At 41.2% G+C, this 22,943-nt stretch overlaps 1 protein-coding gene across 1 annotated transcript; it reads left to right on the forward strand.

Moving 5' to 3' along the window:
- The first annotated feature begins 881 nt into the window (after nt 1-881).
- Nucleotides 882-21,362, forward strand: IHO1 (interactor of HORMAD1 1). The gene is made up of 7 exons (XM_052648187.1): nt 882-937; nt 3,034-3,208; nt 4,586-4,749; nt 13,821-13,869; nt 14,053-14,140; nt 19,758-19,861; nt 20,202-21,362. The coding sequence occupies exons 1-7, from the start codon at nt 882-884 to the stop codon at nt 21,360-21,362; spliced, it is 1,797 nt and encodes a 598-aa protein (XP_052504147.1).
- The last annotated feature ends 1,581 nt before the right edge of the window (nt 21,363-22,943 follow it).

The following is a 22,943-nucleotide window of genomic DNA, read 5'->3' on the forward strand; positions in this document are numbered from 1 at the left end:
CTGTTGACTTAACTTTCTTGCAAAACAAATGCTTATAAACACACAAATGCGTGTAATATTTTAGAACGTTAGAAAACTTCAGTGTAATAAATTAAACAAGGTTAAATTATATTAAGTGTATACCAAACTACCTGTATTTGTTCAGAACTTATGCTTCATCTTATCTAGATCTATATTGGGGATCTCATATGTGTGGGTGTCATTTTCTGATGCTCTCAGTGGTAATATACAATCCTATACATATGAATGTTCTCTGGCATCAAGGAGACAAAATTGAAAATTGGGCTTGTTTCATAAAATCCAGGCTCTGTGATCATCATATGAACTGTATTATGTAGTATGTTAGATTGGCAGTGAGCGGAGTAGGAAACTGCTGTAAGAGGTGTGGGAAGACACTTTTGCCCAAAGCACTTATTCTTCAACCAGCTTCATACTGCCCAAATTCCACAGCTTTCTTGGCATTCCAACATCCTATGGACTGAGAAGAACTAGTCTTTTTGGGAAAGGTTATAGATTAAGTTATTCATTGTATCAGGCAATGAAAGAGGGGTTTATTGGTCTTTTTCTAAAAGCAGATTATTACTAGAGGTGGCAGAACAAGAAACGAGAAAGCAAAGGATGGAAGGCAAATTTACTTTTTTACAGGTGGCTGGGTTTGGGCTCTGGTGTTTGCATGCAATTTAACTGCAAGGAAAAAAAACAACACAAAACCTACTTCTGGCAGATATGTAATGGGAATTTTCATCAACTGGATGAGAATATAACTGCTGAAATGCCCTCATCTACATATAACAGTCACTGTAAAGTAATCTTTGGAAAAAGTACTGTGTTAACCTTTTAAATGAATGTTCCTCTCTTTTTAAAAGGAATAATCATAAGACATGAATTTTAATGTCTGGAATATCAAAGATATGTTCAGTATCCCCTCAGGCTCCGGGTAAGTTTTCTGATTATGTATTCTTCTACTTGAGAGGATTGATTTCATGAAAACAGGCTCCCCTTTGTATGGGTTTATAGTAATAGAGTTACCCTGTATAGCTTCTTCCCCTTGCTTGTCACCACTGTAACCCCCTCATCCTGTCTTCTCCCTTTGCCTATTTTCTGATTATAAAATTAGTATCAATTCAGCTACGTGTGTTAATTGAACAGTGACTGTCTAGCACCAGACCTAGGGACTCTGAGGCCTGTGAGAGTTAGACATGGTCCAACCTCTAGAAACTCTTACCTCATTTGGAGCAATTGCTATTGAAACAGCGAGGAGCAAACTCAAGACAATGTATTCAGCTGTGTCGTACAATTCATAGGTACCATGAAATTAAGGCCCACTCCAGCTGCTAACAGGGCTCATTGAAACACTGCTCCCTCTACCACTCCGCTGAAGTACTTAGGTTGGTGTCCTCTAGCCATGCAGAAGGGCCTGTTATTGCTAGCTTGGTGGGTGTGCCCCAGAAGTGGTATATATGGAGGGATTTCGAATTGTTTTTGGCATGCTTTAACCTGGTGGCTCAGAGGTTAATGCGTCTGCCCGCAATGCTGGAGACCTGGGTTCGATCCCTGGGTCTGGAAGATCCCCTGGAGAAGGAAATGGCAGCCCACTCCAGTACTCTTGCCTGGAGAATCCCCACGGACAGAGGAGGTCGGTGGGCTACAGTCCACGGGGTCGCAAACAGTCGGACACGACTGAGCGACTTCACTTTCACTTTAATCTTTGAATAGGTTTTTTTCCTCCTAACACCTTCCTAAAGACAGAAAAAAACCTAAAACATTGTTCTTTTTTTTTTTCCCTTGAAAAGAAAAAAAAGGCTTACAGTTGATACAGAGTAGGGGAAAAAATATATGTTTAATTTCAGATCGTAGCTTGAAGACACAAATCCTACATGACTTCTGTAGGCTCACAGAGCTGTTTCTTTTCCAGCCCAGCTAATTATTCTCTTTGACCTAAGAACAGAGTCACAGAGAACTATTTAGCTATTTTGAGCAATGATTATGCAAACCATATTATAATATATGTGTGTAGCCCATTATCTTAGCTAATCTTAGAAAATGATTCTATGAGTCAAAATAATTTCTCTTCTCTGTTCTGAACAAGTAGGGTTTCTCTCTTTCTTGTATTAATATATAATGATTCCTTTGGCTTAGAATATGTACTTATGTGCTATCTATTTTAAATTTAGCATTTGGAAAAGGAATGATCTGCCTGTGTGTTTTAATGAAAAGGATGTTTTCTTGGGTTATACAACAGCATTAAGTAACAAACTGTTATTGAGATGTCTTTCAAGTAAAAACTTGGAGACTATATGTTTTGTCTATCCACTTATGTGCTATGGACTCAGTACACTGTATTCAAGTGTGATTGTATCATTATCAATATCATTATCCCCTTCAAATGTGAGATTTAGACTGGCATAGGTATCCATGGGAAGCAAGTTGGAGGTCCACAGCTAGAAGTATTTAAAACAAGCAAGGATAAGACACTAAAGTGTAAAAGGGAATAATACAGTGCTTAATGGATCTTTCTGTGTGCAAATCTGAGTTGATCATATTCTTCAGTCTGTATGAGACCTATATTAGTCTGCCTGGGTTGCCACAACAAAGTACAATAAACTGGATGGCTTAAACAACAGAAAGTTATTTTCTCACAGTTCTGGAGATTGAAAAGTCTTTTAGAATTGAAAGTCCTATGCCAGCATGGTTGGTTTTTGGTGAAGACTCCCTTCTTGGCTTGCAGACAATTGCCTTTTTCTGTGTCCTCACATGATGGAGAAAGAATGAGGGTAAGCTGTTTGGTGTCTGTTCTTATCAGGACACTAATCTCATCAGGAGGGTCCCATCCTCCTTACTTCATCTAATCCTAATTACTTCCTAAAGGCCCTATTTCCAAAACTCATCAACATGCAGTGTGCAGGGGACTAGGAAGTCAAAAAAAGCTAGCATTCTGCCCAGAATATTCTGAAATAATTTTGAGTTATGGTTTTCATTTGTTCAGGATTGTTTGTCTACTTGATATACTTTTATCTTCTTGCTTAATTTCAGGGCCACTAAGTCATCTAACTTGAATAACAATCAGACTGATTACTCCAATCTCAGCGATTCCCAGTTCCTTTTTGGATCCCAGTTCTGTCCAGAAAGTTCACAGACTCTGTCAACGGCCTTGGACTCTGAAGTCCACTTGAGACATCCAAAACAGTCACAACAGAATTCTCTGGATGTGAGTTTGAATTCCAGAATTTCTCTGCACATGTTTCACAGTCATTATGGAGATAAACTGTAAAGATGACTTATTCTGCTGGATTACATTTTAGAATTGTACACCTCTAAGGATCACTGCCCTAAATAGATTTCTGTTTGATTGGTGATTCATTTGACTTGGTAGTCTGAAATGGACAACATTTATATTTGCATTTTCTTCTATTACTAAAGCAACACAGAACATTTCCAGTGCTTTGACCACTCCTAGGGAGTGCCAAATATTACATGACATTTTCTAGGGCTTGTCATATTATTGTTTGTGGATATTCAGTAATAAAAAGAACTTTAGAAAAATAGGGACGAAGTAATATAAATATTATTCTATATGGACTTTTTCTTCCTAAGAAACATCAGATGCTTTGTGGATTTAGTCATTAACTCCTTGAAGAAGGAGATGAGGATACTGAGGCCTAAGTTGATGAATAAGGGCCAGAAAATGTGAAAGTAAAAGTCACTCAGTTGTGTCCGACTCTTTGCAACCCCATGGACTATACAGTTCATGGAATTCTCCAGGCCAGAATACTGGAGTGGGTAGCCATCCCCTTCTCCAGGGGATCTTCCCAACCTAGGGATCAAACCCAGGTCTCCTGCATTGCAGGTGGATTCTTTATCAGCTGAGCCACAAGGGAAGCCCGAGGGCCAGAATCTCTTGGTTTTTTGGAGATCAGCTTGTTTTCTTTTGTGAGTCAGAAATATTTTTTTTTAATTTATTTATTTTGGTCTAGAACCAGATTTAACTTTATACACAGACTTAACTGCATCAGATAGACTTAATAAGAATAGGCCACTCCTGTAACTTAGTAAGGTATGCTCTGAGATAAGTATTTTAGTACAAAAATTGGTACCCAGTGATATGAAGGAGTAAGTATACTACCTGAAAGTTTCAGAGTAAGTTTTGCTTTGGAATGCAGGAAATGGCTTACCATGTGCCATTTACATTATATGTCAAACTTATCAGTAAGTCTAGTTCATCAGCAACTGAGCAACAACAACTTGAGTTAAACTTACTAATATAAAAACTTTAACACATTACCTCAACACAGCATAATTTTCTGTTGTTCCCTTTAAACTTATACAATTGATTTTAAGCCATTTTAGCTAACATTTTAAATATCTCTGAGCTGGTAAGGCAGAAATTATACTAGTAAAAAGAGTTGCTTTTCTTTCATATAATTTTCTGGTACATATGAAATAAAAAGGAAATACTACATGCTGCATTGGATTTTAGTATTATAGTTTGCACTTAAGTGTAACTCTGCTTTGTATAGAAAATAGTGAATTCTATAAATATTTTTATGTGTGAAATGCTATGATGTTTTTCTTTTCCACTGAACAGAGTGAACCTAGTATTTTCACAAAGTACCAAACAAAACCCCAGCTGCTTGGAGGAGATACAAAAGATGGAGGCTTGTTTCCTCTTCCTTTGTCTCTTGGAAAACCAAAAGGCCTCTTGGAACAGTTTGAGGAGAAAAAGAAAAGTGCAAAAGACAAATGTGACAGGTACACAAAAACCTTTCAAGTGGATGAGACAGCTTCTCTTTTCTGAGTGAAATAGCAAATGGAATGTCAGTAGTTGAATAATTCAGTTTCAGCATGATAGTATTCTTACTTTTACAGCCCATCTAGTAACTACCCTTTATTTGCTTTCTTAGGCTGCCACAGTTTTGGTGTCTCTGAATATTAAGCTAAAGGACTTCTTAGAGAAATGTAATATTCAAGTAATGTTAGGTTTATTCTGCCTAAAATTCTGTCCTTTTTCTTCAGATCATCAGACTTAGGAAGTTAGTTAACATTTGTTTCAGGGTCAAGAATATAGCACATGAATTATTAAATCATAGTTCAGGCTGATTTTCTCACTTTGAAATGTTGGTATTTTTAAAGATACAGCCTACATTTTATACATATTCTTATTTGTTTTATATATATTTATAATATATATATAAGCAAATTTAGGACTACTACATTAATTTGCAAATAAATACGCTGCAGTCACTGAGGAGATTAACTTGTTCATTTCTCCATAGTAAATTATTATGAGGACATCCTTAGTTATCATAGAGGTTGTAACACCCAAGCAGAAACATACTCTATTCTTTCTGTAACAGTAAAGATGTGTCATGTAGCATCACCACTAATACTTCCATGTTGTTTTTGTTGTTGTTTAGTTGCTCAGTCGTGTCTGACTCTTTGTGTTCCCACAGACTGTAGCCCACCAGGTTCCTCTGTCCATGGGATTTTCCAGGCAAGATTATTGGAGTGGGTTGCCATTTCCTTCTCCAGGGGATCTTCCCGATCCAGGGAAAACTCATATCTCTGTGTCAACTGCATTAGGAGCCAGAATTTCTTAAAGAATTCTAGATTAGGAATTCTTTAAAAGATTAGGTATATTCTCCACTGTATACCTATATTCCTTTAGTGATAAAAGCAAAATACTCTATTTGAAGTGTTTGATTCTGCTGGTAAGTAAACACTTCCCAAATGTTGACAGATTTCTTTCCTCTAGGAATCTAGGCTCTAGGATTCATAACAATGGTACAGTACTACACATGAGCAGGCCCCTCTCATCTTACTGCTTCAAATAAATTAGTCTTAAGCTTTTTGTTCTCTGGGCTTTTGGATTATATTATTTTGTTTGACCATAATTTCTGTCACTAAAAAAACTTTTGGAAATATTGAGTTCTTGATATTTCCTTCTTCCTTCTCTCTTTCCCTCCCTTCCTTCCTATCTTTATTTCATTTTTCATTTCCTTTGCTTTTTTTGTAGTGAAATGAGTTTATTTATTTTATTTTCCTTTTTTTTTTTTTTGGCTGCATGACTTGTGGGATGTTAATTCCCAGACCAGGGATTGAATTGAGGCCCTCAGCATTGAGAGCGTGGAGATGTAACCACTGGACCACCAAGGAATTCCCAGAAATGAGTCTCTGTTAACAATTATTTACAAGATGGCAAAAAAAATAGTATTTCTACAGAAAGAATAGATAAGGACACTGAAGATCCTCTTTTCCATTAAAAAAATTTCAAGTTTATGATACTGATTTAAACGCTAAGCAGAAATCGTAATTTTCATAAATTCTGGCAAAAACAAATCCCATTTTAGATTGCTGTTTTCTGTCAGTAAGTGCTTGTCAGAAATGTAATGAAGAGTGAGAAATGTTTAAATGAGAGAGAGAAAGTATACCATTGTAAATCTGGAAGCAGGAAAGTGATAAGGCATGGTACAGAGTTAACATAAGAGATGCTACTAATCAATAAAACATGTATTTACATATTGTGTTTTGAAAGTACATGTTTTCCCAAATGAGTAGAAACAGCATATGAGGTTAGAAAAAATCTCAAAAGAAGCCTTACTCATTCACATTGCATTTGTTATAACTCTTTTGATAGGAAGTAAACTAGCCTGGATAAAAAGGAGGATATATTAGCCCTCTTAACAACAATCTGGGAAGGACAGAGAATGAAATGAAATCAGAATCTGTCTCTTTTCTGTGCTTCCCTCCCCCTCTATGCTTCATTCTCTCCTACTAGAGACCAGCTTCCTACTAACACAGAAAAATAGACTCTCACGCCTTAGTTACAATTTGAAAATCCTAGTGAAAGCTTCTGATGGATTTGTTTATTTCGTTATTGAGGGGTGAGTGAAGAGGGGGGTATGACTTGAAGTTCTCATCATAATCACTTATTGGATACAAAAAGAAACAATTCTCCAATAGAGGTGGATGCTGGGCATACCAGACAATGGGATGTTCATTACCCAGATTATTATTTTTTAATCAGTCATGTTTGAGAAAACAGATAAGTCTCATAACTAATGAATAACCTAAGGACCACAAGGAAATTATAAAATGAGCCATATTCTTTCAAGATTGGGGATCACCACAGTGAAACTTGTTCATTCACTCACTCAATAAATGCTGTGCTAGGCTCAATAGGGCACACTGGGGATCCCAAGGGGAGGAATAATGGTACCTGTCTTTGAAGTTCTCAGTCTTGTTAGGGAAACAGGTATGTGATGGATAAATTAACAAGTGAGCCAGAGTTAATAGTTATGAGCAACAGAAGTAACTATTTAAATGAAAAAGGAATTTATTAAGAGGGTATTGGAATGGCTTCTGGTTCTGAGTAAGACAGAATAAGCATACAACATCCTATTGCTCCCACTGAATGCAACCAAGACCTGATGTGTGCATGTAGCATCTGAGGACTCTGAAAAATAAATAGTAGCAGGTAGATTGAGGAAGGGAACTTGGATTTTAAGTATGATAGCCTAGCCTTAAGATTTCTGGGGTTTTGTTTTTAACCAAAATGTAAGATGTTTGCTCTGTGACAGACACTGTCAAGAAAATGAAAAGACAAGCTACAGACTGGAAAAAACATATTTGCAAACTACATTTTCAACAAAGGACTTGTATCCAGAATATATCAAGAACTCTTAAAACTCAACAATAAGAAATAAGCAACTGAATAAAAAAAATGGGAAAAAAATTGTAGCAGACACTTCATCAAAGAAAACATATGGATGGCAAATACAGGAAACACCATTAGCTATTTTGAAAATACAAATTAAAATCACAATGATATTACTAATATGAGCAGATGATATTCAGTTCAGTTCAGTTGCTCAGTCGTGTCCGACTCTTTGCGACCCCATGAATCGCAGCACGCCAGGCCTCCCTGTTCATCACCAACTCCCGGAGTTCACTCAGACCCACGTCCATTGAGTCAGTGATGCCATCCAGCCATCTCATCCTCTGTCCCCTTTTCCTCCTGCCGCCAATCCCTCCCAGCATCAGAGTCTTTTCCAATGAGTCAACTCTTTGCATGAGGTGGCCAAAGTACTGGAGTTTCAGCTTTAGCATCATTCCTTCCAAAGAACAGCCAGGGCTGATCTCCTTTAGAATGGACTGGTTGGATCTCCTTTCAGTCCAAGGGACTCTCAAGAGATATTACTTGAGATGATATTACTACTCATCTATTAATGTGACTAAAAATAAAACAGACAAAAATTGACAATGCTGGGCAAGAATATAGACCAAATGGAAATCTTGCTGGAGGATATGCAAAATGATACAGCCCCTTTGGAAAAGTTTGTCAGTTTCTTATAAAATTAAACAGTTTACTATCTGCCTCTGCAGTTCTACTCCTAGGTATATAACCTAGATAAATGAAAACTTATGTTTTCATAAAAGTCTATACAATAAAGTTTATTGTAGCCTTGTTCATAATCACCAAGAACTGGGCACAACCCAAATGTCCTTCAATGTATGAATGGATAAACTATGGTACGTCCATACAATGGAACACTACTCAACAATGAAAAGGAGTAAACTATTGCTATACAACAACATAGATGAACCTTAAAGGCACTCAGTTCAGTTCAGCTCAGTTGCTCAGTCGTGTCCAACTCTTTGTGACCGCATGGACTGCAGCACACCAGGCTTCCCTGTCTGTCACCAACTCCCGGAGCTTGCTCAAACTCATGTCCATTGAGTTGGAGATGCCATCCAACCATCTCAACCTTTGTCATCCCCTTCTCCTCCCGCCTTCAATCTTTCCCAGCATGAAGGTCTTTTCTAAGGAGTCAGTTCTTCATATCACATGGCCAAAGTGTTGGAGCTTCAGCTGCAGCATCAGTCCTTCCAATGAATATTCAGGACTGATTTCCTTGAGGATTGGCTGCTTTGATCTCCTAGAAGTCCAAGGTGCTCTCAAGAGTCTTTCAATGGCACTATGCTGAAAGAAGCCAGTCCAAAGACTATATACTGTATGATTCAATTTATATGACATTCTGAGAAAAGCAAAACTATAGGGATGGGTATTAGGTCAGTGATTGATTACCAGGGATTAGGGGTGTGGGCTGGTCTTTATCACAATGAGACAGCCTGAAGGATTTGTTTGGGGGATACTGTCTCATATCCTGGTTGTGGTGGTTGTTAACATGAATCCTAAATTTGTGATAAAACTCACAGGACTGTGTACACATACATATACAAATTTCCTATGTTAATTTAAATTTTTTAAACTGTTAAACATTATTGAAAGACATTAAGTGGTTCATTTTATTAGGATTATGTTCAACTGCATTGACATATGTACTCTCATTCTTGTAATAATAATAGAAGTATTTAAAAGATGCTTATTTTTCTTTAATGCAAAAAATCATCCTGAAGTGTGTGGTCCAGGGCTCCTTCTAGCAGTGTGAATCTAGCAGATTCCTAAAATATGATTCTTCTCAGTCCTCACAGTGCTTGGAGCTTTTATATCAGATTTCCAGACAGCTGATGGATGAAGGAAGGAAGAAGAGTATTTTCTGTTCCCTTTAGGATTTTGTTTTTCTTGGTCATGACATGTGGCTTGCAAGATCTTAGCTCCTCAACCAGGGATTGAACTTGGGCCAACGGCACTGAAGGCATGGAGTCGTAACCACTGGATTGCCAAGGAATTCCCGAGGATGGAATGTCATCTACCTAGGTTGTCAGGGTGTGGCAGGTGAAGATTAGGAATCCAGTTTGCAAGGAAGAAAATGAGGCCAATTTAAGTTTCTGCCATAATCATACAATTGCCAACAACTACCTACCATGGACAACTTTCCAAACAAAGTCTCAAAATCAGTCCTGTGCAGATTCTGCTGCCTACTAGCCTCTGCGCAGAATGCACTAGACCCTTCCCTCCACTGCTGTCAGTGCAGTCCCCTTTCATCAGTCCCACGGAGCTCCATCTTTCTGCTACGACAGCCACAGCCACCAGAGAAAGAGGTCACAGTATTTTTATCCCGACTCCCATTCTGACAAGATGTATGTGAAGGGAGAGCCCAAGTTCAGGAAAAGCTCAGAAAGCAAGTCCTGGCACTCTCAGCCTCAAGAGGAGGAAAGGGACTATGCTTCTTCCCAAGATCCCTAATCTGAGGAACTCCTCAAACAGTAAAGAGGATCAGATGGAGAACAACCTAAAATAAAGAATCTAGACTTTTCACTCTAAGTACAAATTTGTAAATGCTGTAGTAGAGGTTTCATCCAAATGCTTTGGGAGCCCTGAGGACAGGCTTCCAGTTCTGACTGGGGGCGTGAGGAAAAACTCCATCCAAGGGAGCACATCTAAACTGAGTAGGAGTTTTGGGCAGAGATCTTGGGTCTGTCAGATTCTCAAGTCTGCCTCTGAATCAGCTTACTCTGTGAACCACCATTAACACTGTTTTATATAACTCTGCTCTATTTTTGTATACTCTCAAAAATAAAAATGGAATTGTTTCCTATGGATTATTTTCAATCTGTTTTTTAATTTAATAATATTGAATGGTTATATTTCTGTTTCATCTATAAAATCATTTCGGTGGATCATTTAGAGGGTTAGGTTTTAAATGTTTAATACATATGAGAAATGCCAAGGATATACAGTGAGGTAATGATAATCTTTCAACAAATGATGTTGGGAAAACTGAATCCCTATGCAAAACAATGGAAAAGGATCTTTATCTTATACCATTCACAAATATCAACTCAAAATGGATTAAAGACGTAAATGTGAGACTTGAAACCATAGAACACCTAGAAGAAAACATAGGGAAAAACATTCTTGACATTGGCCTTGGCAATGATGTCTTGGATATTACATAGGTAACAAAAGCAAGAATAGACAAATGAAATGACATCCAAGTACAGGCATCCTTCAGTATCCACAGAAGACTGGTTTCAGGAGTCCCTGCATATACCAAAATCCAATGATCCTCAAGTCCCATAGTCGGCCCTCTATATCTTCAATTTTGAATGCACAGATTTAACCAATTGAAGATGGAAATTTCTGTCCATGTTTGGCTGAATCTGAAGATGTGAAACCCTGGAACGTAAAGGGCCAACTCTATTTATTGAATGAAAAATCAGCATATAAGTGGACCCATGCATTTCAAACTTATGTTGTATAAGGGTAAAAAGTTTCTGCACAGCAAATGAAATCATCAACACAGTGAAAAGGCAACCTATGGGATAGAATATACTTGCAAACCATATATCTGATAAAGGGTTAATATAAAACATTAAAGGAATACCTACAACCCAGTCGCAAAAACAAACAAAATAAACCCAAAATATCCTGATTAAAAGATGAGCAAAGGAATTTAATGGACAGTTCTCCGAAGAAGACATTCAAATGGCCATCAGTTATATGAAAAGATGCTCAGCTTCACTAATTATCAGGGGAATGCTAATCAAAACCACAATTAGATATCATCTCACACCTATTAGAATGAGTATCATTTAAAAAATTAATAACAACTGTTGGCAAGTTTATAGAGAAAAGGGAACCCATATACACTGTTGATGGGTGTGAAAACTGGTGCAGCTACTTTAATTTTTTTGCCACATCATAAGGCTTGGGGGATCTCAGTTCCTCGAGGTCAAACCTGCGCCCTTGGCAGTGAAAGCTCAGTGTCTTAACCACTGGACCTCCAGGGAATTCCCTAGTGCAGCCATTTTAGAAAACAGTATAGAGGCTTCACAGAACATTAAAAACAGAACTACCACATGATCCAGCAATTCCACTTCTAAGTATATACCCGAAGGAATTGAAATCAGGATCTTGAAGAGATATCTGCACTCTCATGTTCATCATAGCATTATTTAAAATAGCCAAGAATGGAACTAACCTAAATATCTATCAATGGATAAATGGGAAAGAAAAAATGGTATATACATACAGTGAAATATTCTTTAGCCTTAAAAAAAAAGGAAATCCTGTCACTTGTAACAACATGAATGAACCTGGAAGACATTATGATAAATGAAATAAGCCAGACATAGAAGGAAAAATACTAATTATATGCTACCACTTATACAAGGAGTGTGAAATAGTCAAATTCATAGAAGCAGAGAGGTGAATGGTGGTTGTCGGTGGGGAAGGTGTGGGGGAAACAGGAAGTAATACTCAAAGGGTACAAAACTTCAGTTTATACAAGATGAATAAATTCTAGAGAGCTACTTATACAGCATAGTGTCTATAGTTAACAATACTCCTATATTTTAAAATTTGTTTAGAGGGTGGATCTTTGTTAAGTATTCTTATCACTAATAATAATAAAGAGGGTAGAAGGAAACTTTCTGAAGTGGGAGATGTATTTATGGCATAGATTGTAGAGATGGTTTCATGGTTGTATACTTATCTCCAAACCTGTATATGTTAAATATGTCCAGCTTTTTGTGTGTTAATCATACCTCAATGAACTAATTTAAAAAATTGAGTCCTGACCACTCAGAAGAGATGATGACTACAAGCAACTGGCACAGCTGTCATTGTACAAGACTAGGAGTTCTTTTTGTTCAAAATTTCTAAAGCATTGCTCCACTACCTTATAGATTTCTGGGTGCTTTTAAGAGGCCTGCTGCCATGCAGATTCCTGAGCCTGTATATATCACTTGCTTTTTTTAATTTCTGCAAACTTTTAGGACCTTCTCATTATCCTTAGAGTTCTGAAATTTGACAGCACAATGTTTGATGTGGCTCATCATAAGCCCTTGGCATGGAGGAATTCCTTTTGCCCTGTAAACTTGTGTCTTTTGGTTCTGGGAATTTTTCTTTTATTATACCTTGGGAAACCTCCTATTTTCACTCTTCTTACTGTCTGGATCTCCAATTTTGGTCAAGCATTGAATCTCCTGCATTGATTCTCTAATTTTTTTTTTAATATTTACTTGTTTTTCATCTGTCTTTTTTCTGTTTTCTATTACATTTCCATACGGTATCTTCTGGTTAATTCTATTTGTTTAATTTCTGCTATTTTAATTTATAAGTACCTTTTCTTATTCTTATTATCTACTTTTATAATTTAATATTCTGTTCTTATCCTTAGTTCACTAAATTTTCATTTTAGATTTTTATTGTTTTCAGGTCATGTCTTAATCTTATTCATAAAACTGTATGGTTTGTAGGACTCTGAAATGGTTCTATCAAATTCCTCTTTTAAAGTCAGTCTTATGGAGCATCCATAAGACTGTGGCATGAAGAGCTGTCCTATTGGGGTTCAAAAATTGATATATCCATTGTATAAAGAAACAAAAATCTGTAAAAATTTTTAATGATGAGCCTTGTCTGATTTTTTTCAAAAGTGGGATATATGAGGAATAATTATGATAATTTATTTTTCATTAAAAATCAATATCATTCCCAGAATTATCTCCATTCTTACAGACAAAATAATAGTCATTAGACTAACATATGTCCAGGAATTTTTGACTATCCATAGGAAGTCACTATCCTCTGAAGCCATGTTGCCATAAAAATGAAAGCTGGTGTGTTCTACTATAGAAACCACTTGAATTGCTAAAATTCAACCTCATTTAAGATCCATATAGAGTAAATTTTAAAAAACAGAATAAATTTTGTTTCACTTTGGAAATGATCACGAAAAGTCAGTGTTCCCCTTTTCTAATCTGGGCACTAAGATTTCTCAGGGTTGTCTTCAGCTCTGATCAACCACTGTTTTGATGCTGCACTGGTAGAATCCTGCTATGTTCATGGAATCAATTTTGTTACCTACTGTTTAAATATTTTGCAAAGGTTCACTTTCTTTTTTTCTCTATTTTAGTGAGACTTTATACAACTTAATTTCCCATATGAAAGAAAGCATTCACAAGGTAAGTATACCACATTTGAAGGTGTTAGAACATCTTACATTTTAAGAAGTTTAATAATTGTTTTTTGTTCATATAATATAGCAGTATTTTAACTACTCTTTTTTTATCATTAAGTGACAGTTTGCCAAGTTAGTAAAATGAGGCAACAGTGTGTGAATTACTTCCTAATTTGGGGTTTCTTAGTTACAGACATCAGTGGAAGAGTCTGAGGAACATCTCAGTTCCAGAAGTCAGTCTATTTTGGATTCTCTGGAAACTGTGGCCAAGACAGGTGAGTCTCGTGTTTGAGGTTACCGGCAGGGGGCGCTGGCGAGCAGTGAATGTGAACTTGCTGACCCTAGTCAGGTTTCTGCCAGTGGTGAGGTTCCAGAGTGTTTCAGATGAGAGAATGGGTACGAAGATGAGCCCTGAAGAGATGTGGAGCTGAACTGGGTTGCAGGCCCCAGCCCTGTATGGGAATGCCTGGTCCCTCCATGCCTTTTTTGAAGCACCAATCCCCCACCCAGTAACCCAGCTGCTTCAAGGCAGCTGGTTCTGCCAGATTTCTAATCTCAACACCTGAAGTGAATCAATGGCATCCCTGAGTCTCAAGTGAACTGCTGGCTGTGTTGTCTAAAAGGCTCCCTTGCTCTCTTAGGACTTAGAAATAAAGATACCACTCCTTCAGGAGTCAGAAATACTCCAGTCACCTACTGTTCTGCTTGCTGCCTTCACTTCAATGACAGCTGTTTTGTAGTGAATCACAGCATCTTTCTCAATTTCAGTTACAGTCTGTGGTCTGTAAAGTCCTCTGTTCGGTCAATCAGTGATTTACGTTTAGGTGAAACCATGGTTCAGGCCCTTATTCATCAGAAGGGAGCCATGACACAGGTCTCCTTAGATGAACACTTCCCCTGGAACCAACAGCTTTTCAGCTCAACAGCAAGCTGATGACTGCATCTGCACTTGTTTGCATTTGTCTCTGTGTTTATTTTTTTTACTTTAAACAAACTGAAGTCAACTTATTCAAATGCCAAGGGATGGATTGCTCATGATTTACAAAAATTAATGCCTTTGTGTAACTTTGAAATTAATCCCCATCTGTCTGCAAAGAAGCACTGTACTGTCTGCTGGCTTCCAACCTGAGTATCCCACACACAGGGCCACTGTGCATTTGCTTAGAAACCAGTTCTGGAAGCCCAGGACTGTTACCCTCACAAGAAGATGCAAGACAAAGAGCAGAAGGAAAAAGGCGGCTTCCGGTGTTTAACGTGATAAAACAGCTCATTGTAAGTGCCGAAAGGCAGGCACTCTTTTTACTCCTCACATTTAAAACTAGGTGAAATATTGATATAAAAAGGAGGACTGCAGCAGAGTCCAGAACAGGGAATGGAAGTGCTCAAGGCCACAACACAGGGTCAAGGCAGAGAGAGGAGAGCTGAGTCTGCAAAGGGAGACATAGGCCTGCCTCGGTAGACACAGGGATCCTGATTCTTCCCTCCTGACAGTTCCTTAACTTTCAGAGCTTAAGACTGACCAGGCAAACAGTAAAACACTGTGGCGTTACATTAATTAAAAGCCAGGTCATTCTTAAAAATAGGCACGCAAGTAGCTTGTCCAGAGCCATTCCCTTTCTTGGTAGGCAGTCACTGAGAGGAACCAGGTAAATCTGCTGTCAAATGGCTAGGCCCAGTCCAGCTAGCCTAGAGCACCGAAGCTGCCAGTCAGTGCATTCTGCAGGCTTTCAGTAGGCATTCACTGTGTTTGGAAGGGGGCAGATACTATGTGAAAGCACTCTCTCGGTTTATAATGTAATTCACACCTTCACAGAATGAGGTCATAAAGTCTTTCCCCAGTCACACTCTGCCTGTACAACCAGAAGGATCACTCAAAGCCATCTAATCTAACTCCCCTTCTTCTTCAGTTGAGGACACCAAGAACCAGATGAACAGAATGAATTGCCAAGGCCATCCACAATCCACTTTACCTTGGGTTTATGTGGGGTAATTAGTACACAGCAGTACTTTCACCTAAGATGTATAAATTCTATTGAAAAGTATGATCATTAGGAGAATAAAAAGGAGAGGCCACTATCAAAATCAGAAAATACCTCTTTTGGAAAATAGGTAACTCCATACATCAAAATTCATTCCACAGGAATCAACATACTGTGTGGTGATTAAATCATAAATAGAACTATAAGAAGCATGAGCAACATTTTTATAATTTTAGAGTGAGAAATGCCTTTCTGAGCAAGGCACAAGAAGAATGAAAGCCATCTATATGAACCATGTTGGAATGGAAATATTTATTAATTGATAAATGAAGGTAGCAAGGTGCTTATGTTCACATGGCTTGCTCCAGGACACATCTTATGGCAGAGAGAGATCAGTCGGTGAAAACTGGGAAGGGTACCCTATAAAAAGGGAGGAATGAGCAAACTCCTCTTGTACATGGAGCCTTCCAGACCTTCACTCAGGTGGCTTTCATTAGCACAGCAGGGAGAGCAAAACTATAAAGGGAAATCACTGGCCATCAGTGGAAAAGCATCAGTGTACAACCTCATCTCAATGGAGCCCTTGTTGAATCTCTAAAATAGAAATAAAATCTTTTTTGAGGATGGCAACAAGGTGATGGGGAGTAGAAGGACCTTCAGTTCACCTCCTTTTACAAGCATGCCAAAATCACAAGTAACTGCTGAACAACCATCAATAAAAAAGACTGGAATCTACCCAAAAAGGGGGGTCAAATTCAAAGCCATAAAGAAGAAACCATGAAATGGTAGGAGTGGCACACTGACAATATGATCAAATCCCATCCCACCCAGGTGGGCGAGAATCATTGTATTGCAGACGTTTTCCATACGGGCGAGAGCTCTGAGCCCTGCGCCAGGCTCCCCAGCCCGGGAGTCCGGCATGGGGAGGAAGCGCCCCCAGAGCATTTGGCTTTGAAGGGCAGGGGAGCTTGACTGCAGGAGCCCCTCAGGACTGGGCAAACAGAGACTCCATGCTGGGTAGGCAAAAGCAGCGACTCCCTGCTGGTCTCGGAGGGTTTCCTGGAGAGGTGAGGGCAAGGGTGGTGGGGGCCACTTAGCAGGGTCCTGCATGAACTCTGGCTGGAGGCAGACATTCCAGGTCCCTGGTACCAAGACCTGGCCCCACCAACAGCCTGAAAACTCCAGTGCTGGAACGCTCAGACCCCACAGAATCATCTTGACAAGAAAACAGAGGGCTTCCCTGGTGGTCCAGTGGTTAACAACCCGCCTGCCAATGCAAAGGACACAGGTCTGGGAAGACCCCACATGCCAAGGGGCAACTACACCTGTGCACCACAACTGCTGAAGCCAGGGCACCACGCACTGAGAGCCTGTGCTCTGCAAGGAGAAGAGCCACCGCAGTGAGAAGCCGTGCGCCACAAGAGAGTAGCCCCGCGCAACTAGACAAAGCCTCGCGGCAAGGAAGACCTAGTGCAGCCCCCAAATAACCAAGTAATAAAGAAAATCATCCTAAAAGAAAATAGAAATATTGGCAGTATGCTGGCAGTGCACTCAGGGGTCCTGCGGATCTGTCTCTTCCTTCAGCAGTGTTTGGATGGAACAGACCCAGGGATGCCCTTTGCTCTCGCCTCTGACCACCCTCCAACTTTTTTTCCACTCACAGATTTCGAGTCAGCCATTCAGCTATCCTCGGCCACCAGGCCCAGCCAAGACCATTTTTTGAGATTAACTCCTTATTACCCATCAACCATCTGAGCTCCCAGATTTGTCACAATTATTTCCTCAAGGTGGAGGCCACTGTCGACCGCCTGGTCAACAGGCGTCTGCAGACCTCGTCTCCTACCTCTCTCTAGAGGGTGTGGGCCACTGTTTTCCATTTACTGGCTGAGCAGAAGCACCAGGGCGTTAGCGTCTCTGGAAAATGCAAAATCACTGTGGTGGCCGCTCCCTGTTCCAGGACGCGCCGAAGCCATCTCAAGAGAAGTGGGTAAGGCCCATGACGCTTACGGAGACGGCTGTGTTCATGGAGAGGAACCGGAACCAGGCCTGTGTCGACCTGCGCGCCCCGGGCTCCGCCCGTGCAGAACCCGCCTGTGGCTTCCGGGAGAGCCACTTCCTGGAGAGGCAGGTGAAGCTCATCAAAAAGATGGCGACCACCTGATTAACCTCTGTGGGCCGGCTGGTCCCCAGGCAGGGCTGGGCGAGTATGTCTTTGGTAGGCTCACCCTCAAGTCTCCCAAGCACAGTGGCCTTTGAGGAGCCCCTCTGGTTTCCGTGCTTCTACCTGAAGCCCCTTTCTGCAGCCACAAGGCAGCTTTTTAACCACCCTGGAGCCCTCTCCCAAGCCTTGGACCAAGTGTAAACAGGAAAACTTTTGGAAGAAAGAGATTGTCCAGAGTATGGAATGTTACAACCAAGGCAGAAATGAAAGGAGTCCTCTTCTCCGGAAGAGACACACACACACACACACACACACACACACACACACGACCAAGGCAGAAATGAAAGGAGTCCTCTTCTCCGGAAGAGACACACACACACACACACACACACACACACGATCTATAACCTACACGTGGGTATGCACATATATTAATACAAAACTCCAGAAAATGCTCCTAATGCTAAATCCAGGAAGCGAGAATAAAGTCTACATGGGAGCGATTTGATAATTTTTCATTGGAAGCATTTTTATATAGTTTTTAATATATGTTTATTGTTGTGTCAGGTCTTAGTTGCCAGCACTTGGGATCTTTCCTTGCCGTGGAATGGACTAGTTGTGGTGCCTGAGGCTAGTTGCTCCGAGGCATGTGGGATCTTAGTTCCCCAAGTAGGGACTGAACCCATGTCCCCCGCATTGCAGGGCAGCTTCTTAACCACTGGACCATCAGGGAAGTCCCTATGCTGTGATAGTTATTAAAACAAAAAAATTGGATAGACTTTGGAAGTAATGTGCTCAATACAAAAGCTCTTTAAAAGAGAAGACCCTAAATAAATAAATAAAATAGAAAAATAAAAGAGAAGACCCTGAATGTGTTTCCTAGGGACAAAGAAAGAATATGTAAGATCACAGACTGATGCTTACTGATTACTGAATCTAGAATTGAATACTTTGCTTGCCTTCTTCATTCTCTGCTTTTGTGGCTGGTAATGTTCACTGTTTCTAAGAAACATTGATGTGATGATGTGAAGTCGCTCAGTCGTGTCTGACTCTTTGCGACCCCATGGACTATAGCCTATCAGACTCCACCGTCCATGGGATTTTCCAGGCAAGAGTACTGGAGTGGATTGCCATTTCCTTCTCCAGGGGATCTTCCTGACCCAGGACTCGAACCTGGGTCTCCCGTATTGCATGCAGACGCTTTACCGTCTGAGCCACCAGGGAAGCCAAACATTGCTATTCATGAACTCATCCAGGGTAGGATAATTACATTTGCTTTCTACTACAAATATCAACATAGATGTCTGGAAAAATATTTCATTAACTGAGTTTAGGGGCAGGGATCCAGTGCTTGAAATATGAGTAAACAGTCTTTTTCTAATTGGTTGACACATGGAATTTACCGATCATAACTACATTCTAGAAAGATCACTCTGGTGACAGGGCCAAGAAGGCAGGCCAAAGATGAGTTGGTGCCATCACCAGGGGAGTAGGTTTCAGAGTCCCAGCAGGTGCTGAGGTTGAGTCTGCTATGGCCAGGATGTCCTCAGGGAGGGAGGGAAGAAGAAACAGTGGGGGAACCACCCTGCTCTTGCTTTCTCTCCTCAGCAAGGTTGATCCAGATAGGTGCTGGCAGAACAGGCTCAGGTGGCCCATGCCAGCTTCCAGTTCCTCCTTCTCCCCCACAGCAGCCTAGGCAGGGTGGAACATACCACAGTCTTCATGTGGTGATTGTCATTGTTCTGTATTTAGGGCAGGAGACTGCAAAAGCTCAGAGTGGTCTGATGTTGGAAATAGTGCAGGACAAAGGCAACGTGGAGCAGGCCATCCTTGATTTGCAAAAGAGACTCGAAGCTGTAAGTGTTAGACCCTGACCCTCTCCTCAAGTGTGTGTTTCTGGCTTTGTTACTAAGACCTATAGAGACATTTTAAAATTGGAAATTTTCAGCCAAAAGCAGAGGCCACCACAGGCCCCTTGGTAACAGGCCAGGGGGAGCCCGACTTCCCTTCTCAAGGTTCTCTGGCATGTGGACCCCAGGGACCCTGCTCCAGGGTGTTGCCATGCTTCCGCTTATAGTACCAGCAGGGCACAGAGTTTGGTCCTGCTGGCCCATCCTTTGTTTTGTTCACACATTTTATTGTGCCTTCTGAGTTGCACTGTCCATAACTCCTTACTTTTTCACTGCCTTTCTTTAGAGACAAGCAGAGTTTATAGAAATGAAGTCCAACCTGAAGCAACTGGAAGTTTTGGTTACCCAGCAGAGTAAGGACTTTCAGCAGCTGTGTGAGCATTTAGGCCAGCTGAATATGCCCAGTGTTCTAGAAGAGTTAAAGCGATTGACCTCCATCGCTCTGACACCCAAACACGTGAAAGACAGTGCCTCTCAGACCTCACCACCTCTGGCACAGAGCCTCAATTTCACCAGGCAGGACAAATATACCTCTGAGAAGCCAATTATGTGGCAGGCCCAGGCCCTCCCTGCTGCATGCAGTCTTAGTGTGGGCTCCCCAGGGCCCAAGGAGTTTGTTGTCTGGGGTGAGGGATCAAAGAGGGATGCTCTCCAAGAAGAGGCTGTGCAGCCGGCAGTTGCAACTGGCAAAAGAAACAGGCAAATCAAGGACAGGGCAGTGCAGACTAACTGCCAGAACTCTGTTACTAAAACAGGCTCTGAGAACTGTGGCTCTGCCATCCTGGGTCACAAGGTTCCTAAAGATAGGGACCCAGTTTCCCAAGGAGACTCGCAGCTTATATCTCGAGGATATAAGGACTTAAACAACTCTGCAACCAGCATTAAGAACATCAGCCAAAAATGGCAAGCTAAAGGCGCATTTTCACGTGACCCTTGTGAACAAAGGTTGACTGAACAGAAAGGCATAACTGTAGAAAGAGGGAAAAAAGGGAAGCAGCAGCAGCAGCCCAGGAAAGCCCCCAGAAGGAGGTCCCTACGCAGGAAGCAGGAACAAATGCCTAGCAAAACCTGTGTTTCTAATTCTAAATATCCTCGGCCTCCAGTTTCCAGCCCACGAAGGTCCCCCTGGGGACAGCAGGAAACTCTTGCTCAGCCCCTGCAACTTTGGGGCCCTGGGAGCCCCACAAATCTAGTCTGCTCTGCTCAGGGAGGAACAGTCATGCCCAGTAAGACCACGAGGGAAGAGCAAGGGAACCTCGTGCAGTGTAGCGGGCATTCCTCCCAAGACAACAGCCTGCTTTTTCCCAGTTTCCAGAGGGACCACCAGATGAGCTGGTTCAGTGATCTCAATGACCTCAACCCCAGGACAGAGTCCCCTCAGTCCCAGGAGTCAGGGAAGAATATACTTTATGACCTGGGTTTTGATAGCAGTGATGATGGCTTCTGACCAGCCCATAATGACTTTGGCTGATGGTTTTTGGTCTTGTTGGAAAGACAAATCACAAAACACGTGGGGTGCTGATGGCAGAGTTCTCAAAGCCTGCCTGGAGTCTTCAGGGTCAGAGGCTGGGCTTGGATGGGGTGGTGGTGGGGGTCAGTGGAGGGCTGGGGAGCAGATCTGGCATTCTGGGTACCAGGCACTTTCCAAGACAGAGCCTAAAGGATAAATGCTTCCTTATTCATGGGAGTGAAATGTGTGAAGAGGGTGTGAGGAAAGGTGGGGCAGCAGCCCGGGAGTGGGGCATCAGCAGGAGGGTATTGGGTCCGATACAAGAACTGCCCTCCATACGGAACATCCAGTAGGAGAAGGGCGCGCACAAAACTGTTGCTATGGCAGCAGGACTCCCAAACACATCTTTTTGGTCTTCAAAACATTTCCTTCACATGACCAAGATCTTTCTGGGCCTCAGGATTTTTAAAAAATTTGTATCCATTTTTGCTGTGAGAACATGTGCATTTTTTGGGTCAGTGGATGTATTCTGGGACACACACTAGGTCAGACTTCTTGTGAACAGAGAAATAACAGTGTTAAAGCCACGATGGAAAGACAGGTGACTCACACTACATGCTGGGAGCTGTACTTGTCACAGCCACGGAGTCCCACTCTTCCCCCCAGCTGTTTCCCCCCCCCCCCCCTTTTTTAAAGCTAATGAGAGTGGCTGCAGGCCCTGTGTCATTTCTGGAGAACAGTGGGCTTATATGAGACTTTGGCTTTCCATTTGTATCTTGTTAGTTTTTGAATTTTTGCAACACATATGTATTTCTTTTGTAATTCAAAATGATCAAATAAAGATAAAACTTTAAAAAGCATGTTTCTTTCATTAAGTTTATTGATCTCCAGTTTACTCAAGGAGATCGAGATTAAGATGCATACCATCTTTTTATTCCTTATAAGTTTTAATAAACCACACCGTACTCAAACTGATTGTTATGAAAGTAAAAATCCTCATGGATGGACAGCTTCCAAAATTTGCCCATTTTCAAGCCAGTACAGGGTTGAAATAGGGCTTTTTTTTGCGGGGAGATGGGGAGGGGTGCTGTGCCAGGTGGCTTTTGGGGATCTTAGTTCCCCAACCAGGGATTCAACCTGGGCCACTGCAGTCAAAGTCCTAACCACTGGACTGCCAGGGAATTCCTGAAAATGGGGCTTCTAGGTGGACCATAATAGTTCCTGATTTCTATTTATTTTCAGGGGCACGTATCCCACAAAACTTCGGTGGTTTAGTTTGCCTGTGACGCCTCTGGCTGGGCTGCCGGGCAGCCTAAGCTGCTTTCAGTCTCATTTCCGGACCAACAGTCCCTGTGCTCTGTGACCACGAGCAATGGCAGCAGCCCTCTGTAACAGCAACAAAGTGAGACGCGGGCCCTGCCTCAGGCCACCCTGGACTCGCGCCCTCTGTGCACCCCTCTGCAAGCCTCCACTGCCTTCCCTGCTGGTTTTGCTGGTGCCAAGGTGGCAAGGGGAAATGGAACCCAGCCCTTCCCAAACAGGCTACAGGCGGCTGTGCAGCGGTTACTCTGAGGTTTG

Source organism: Budorcas taxicolor, chromosome 1 (assembly GCF_023091745.1).
Source record: "Budorcas taxicolor isolate Tak-1 chromosome 1, Takin1.1, whole genome shotgun sequence".
Taxonomy (NCBI): Eukaryota; Metazoa; Chordata; class Mammalia; order Artiodactyla; family Bovidae; genus Budorcas; species Budorcas taxicolor.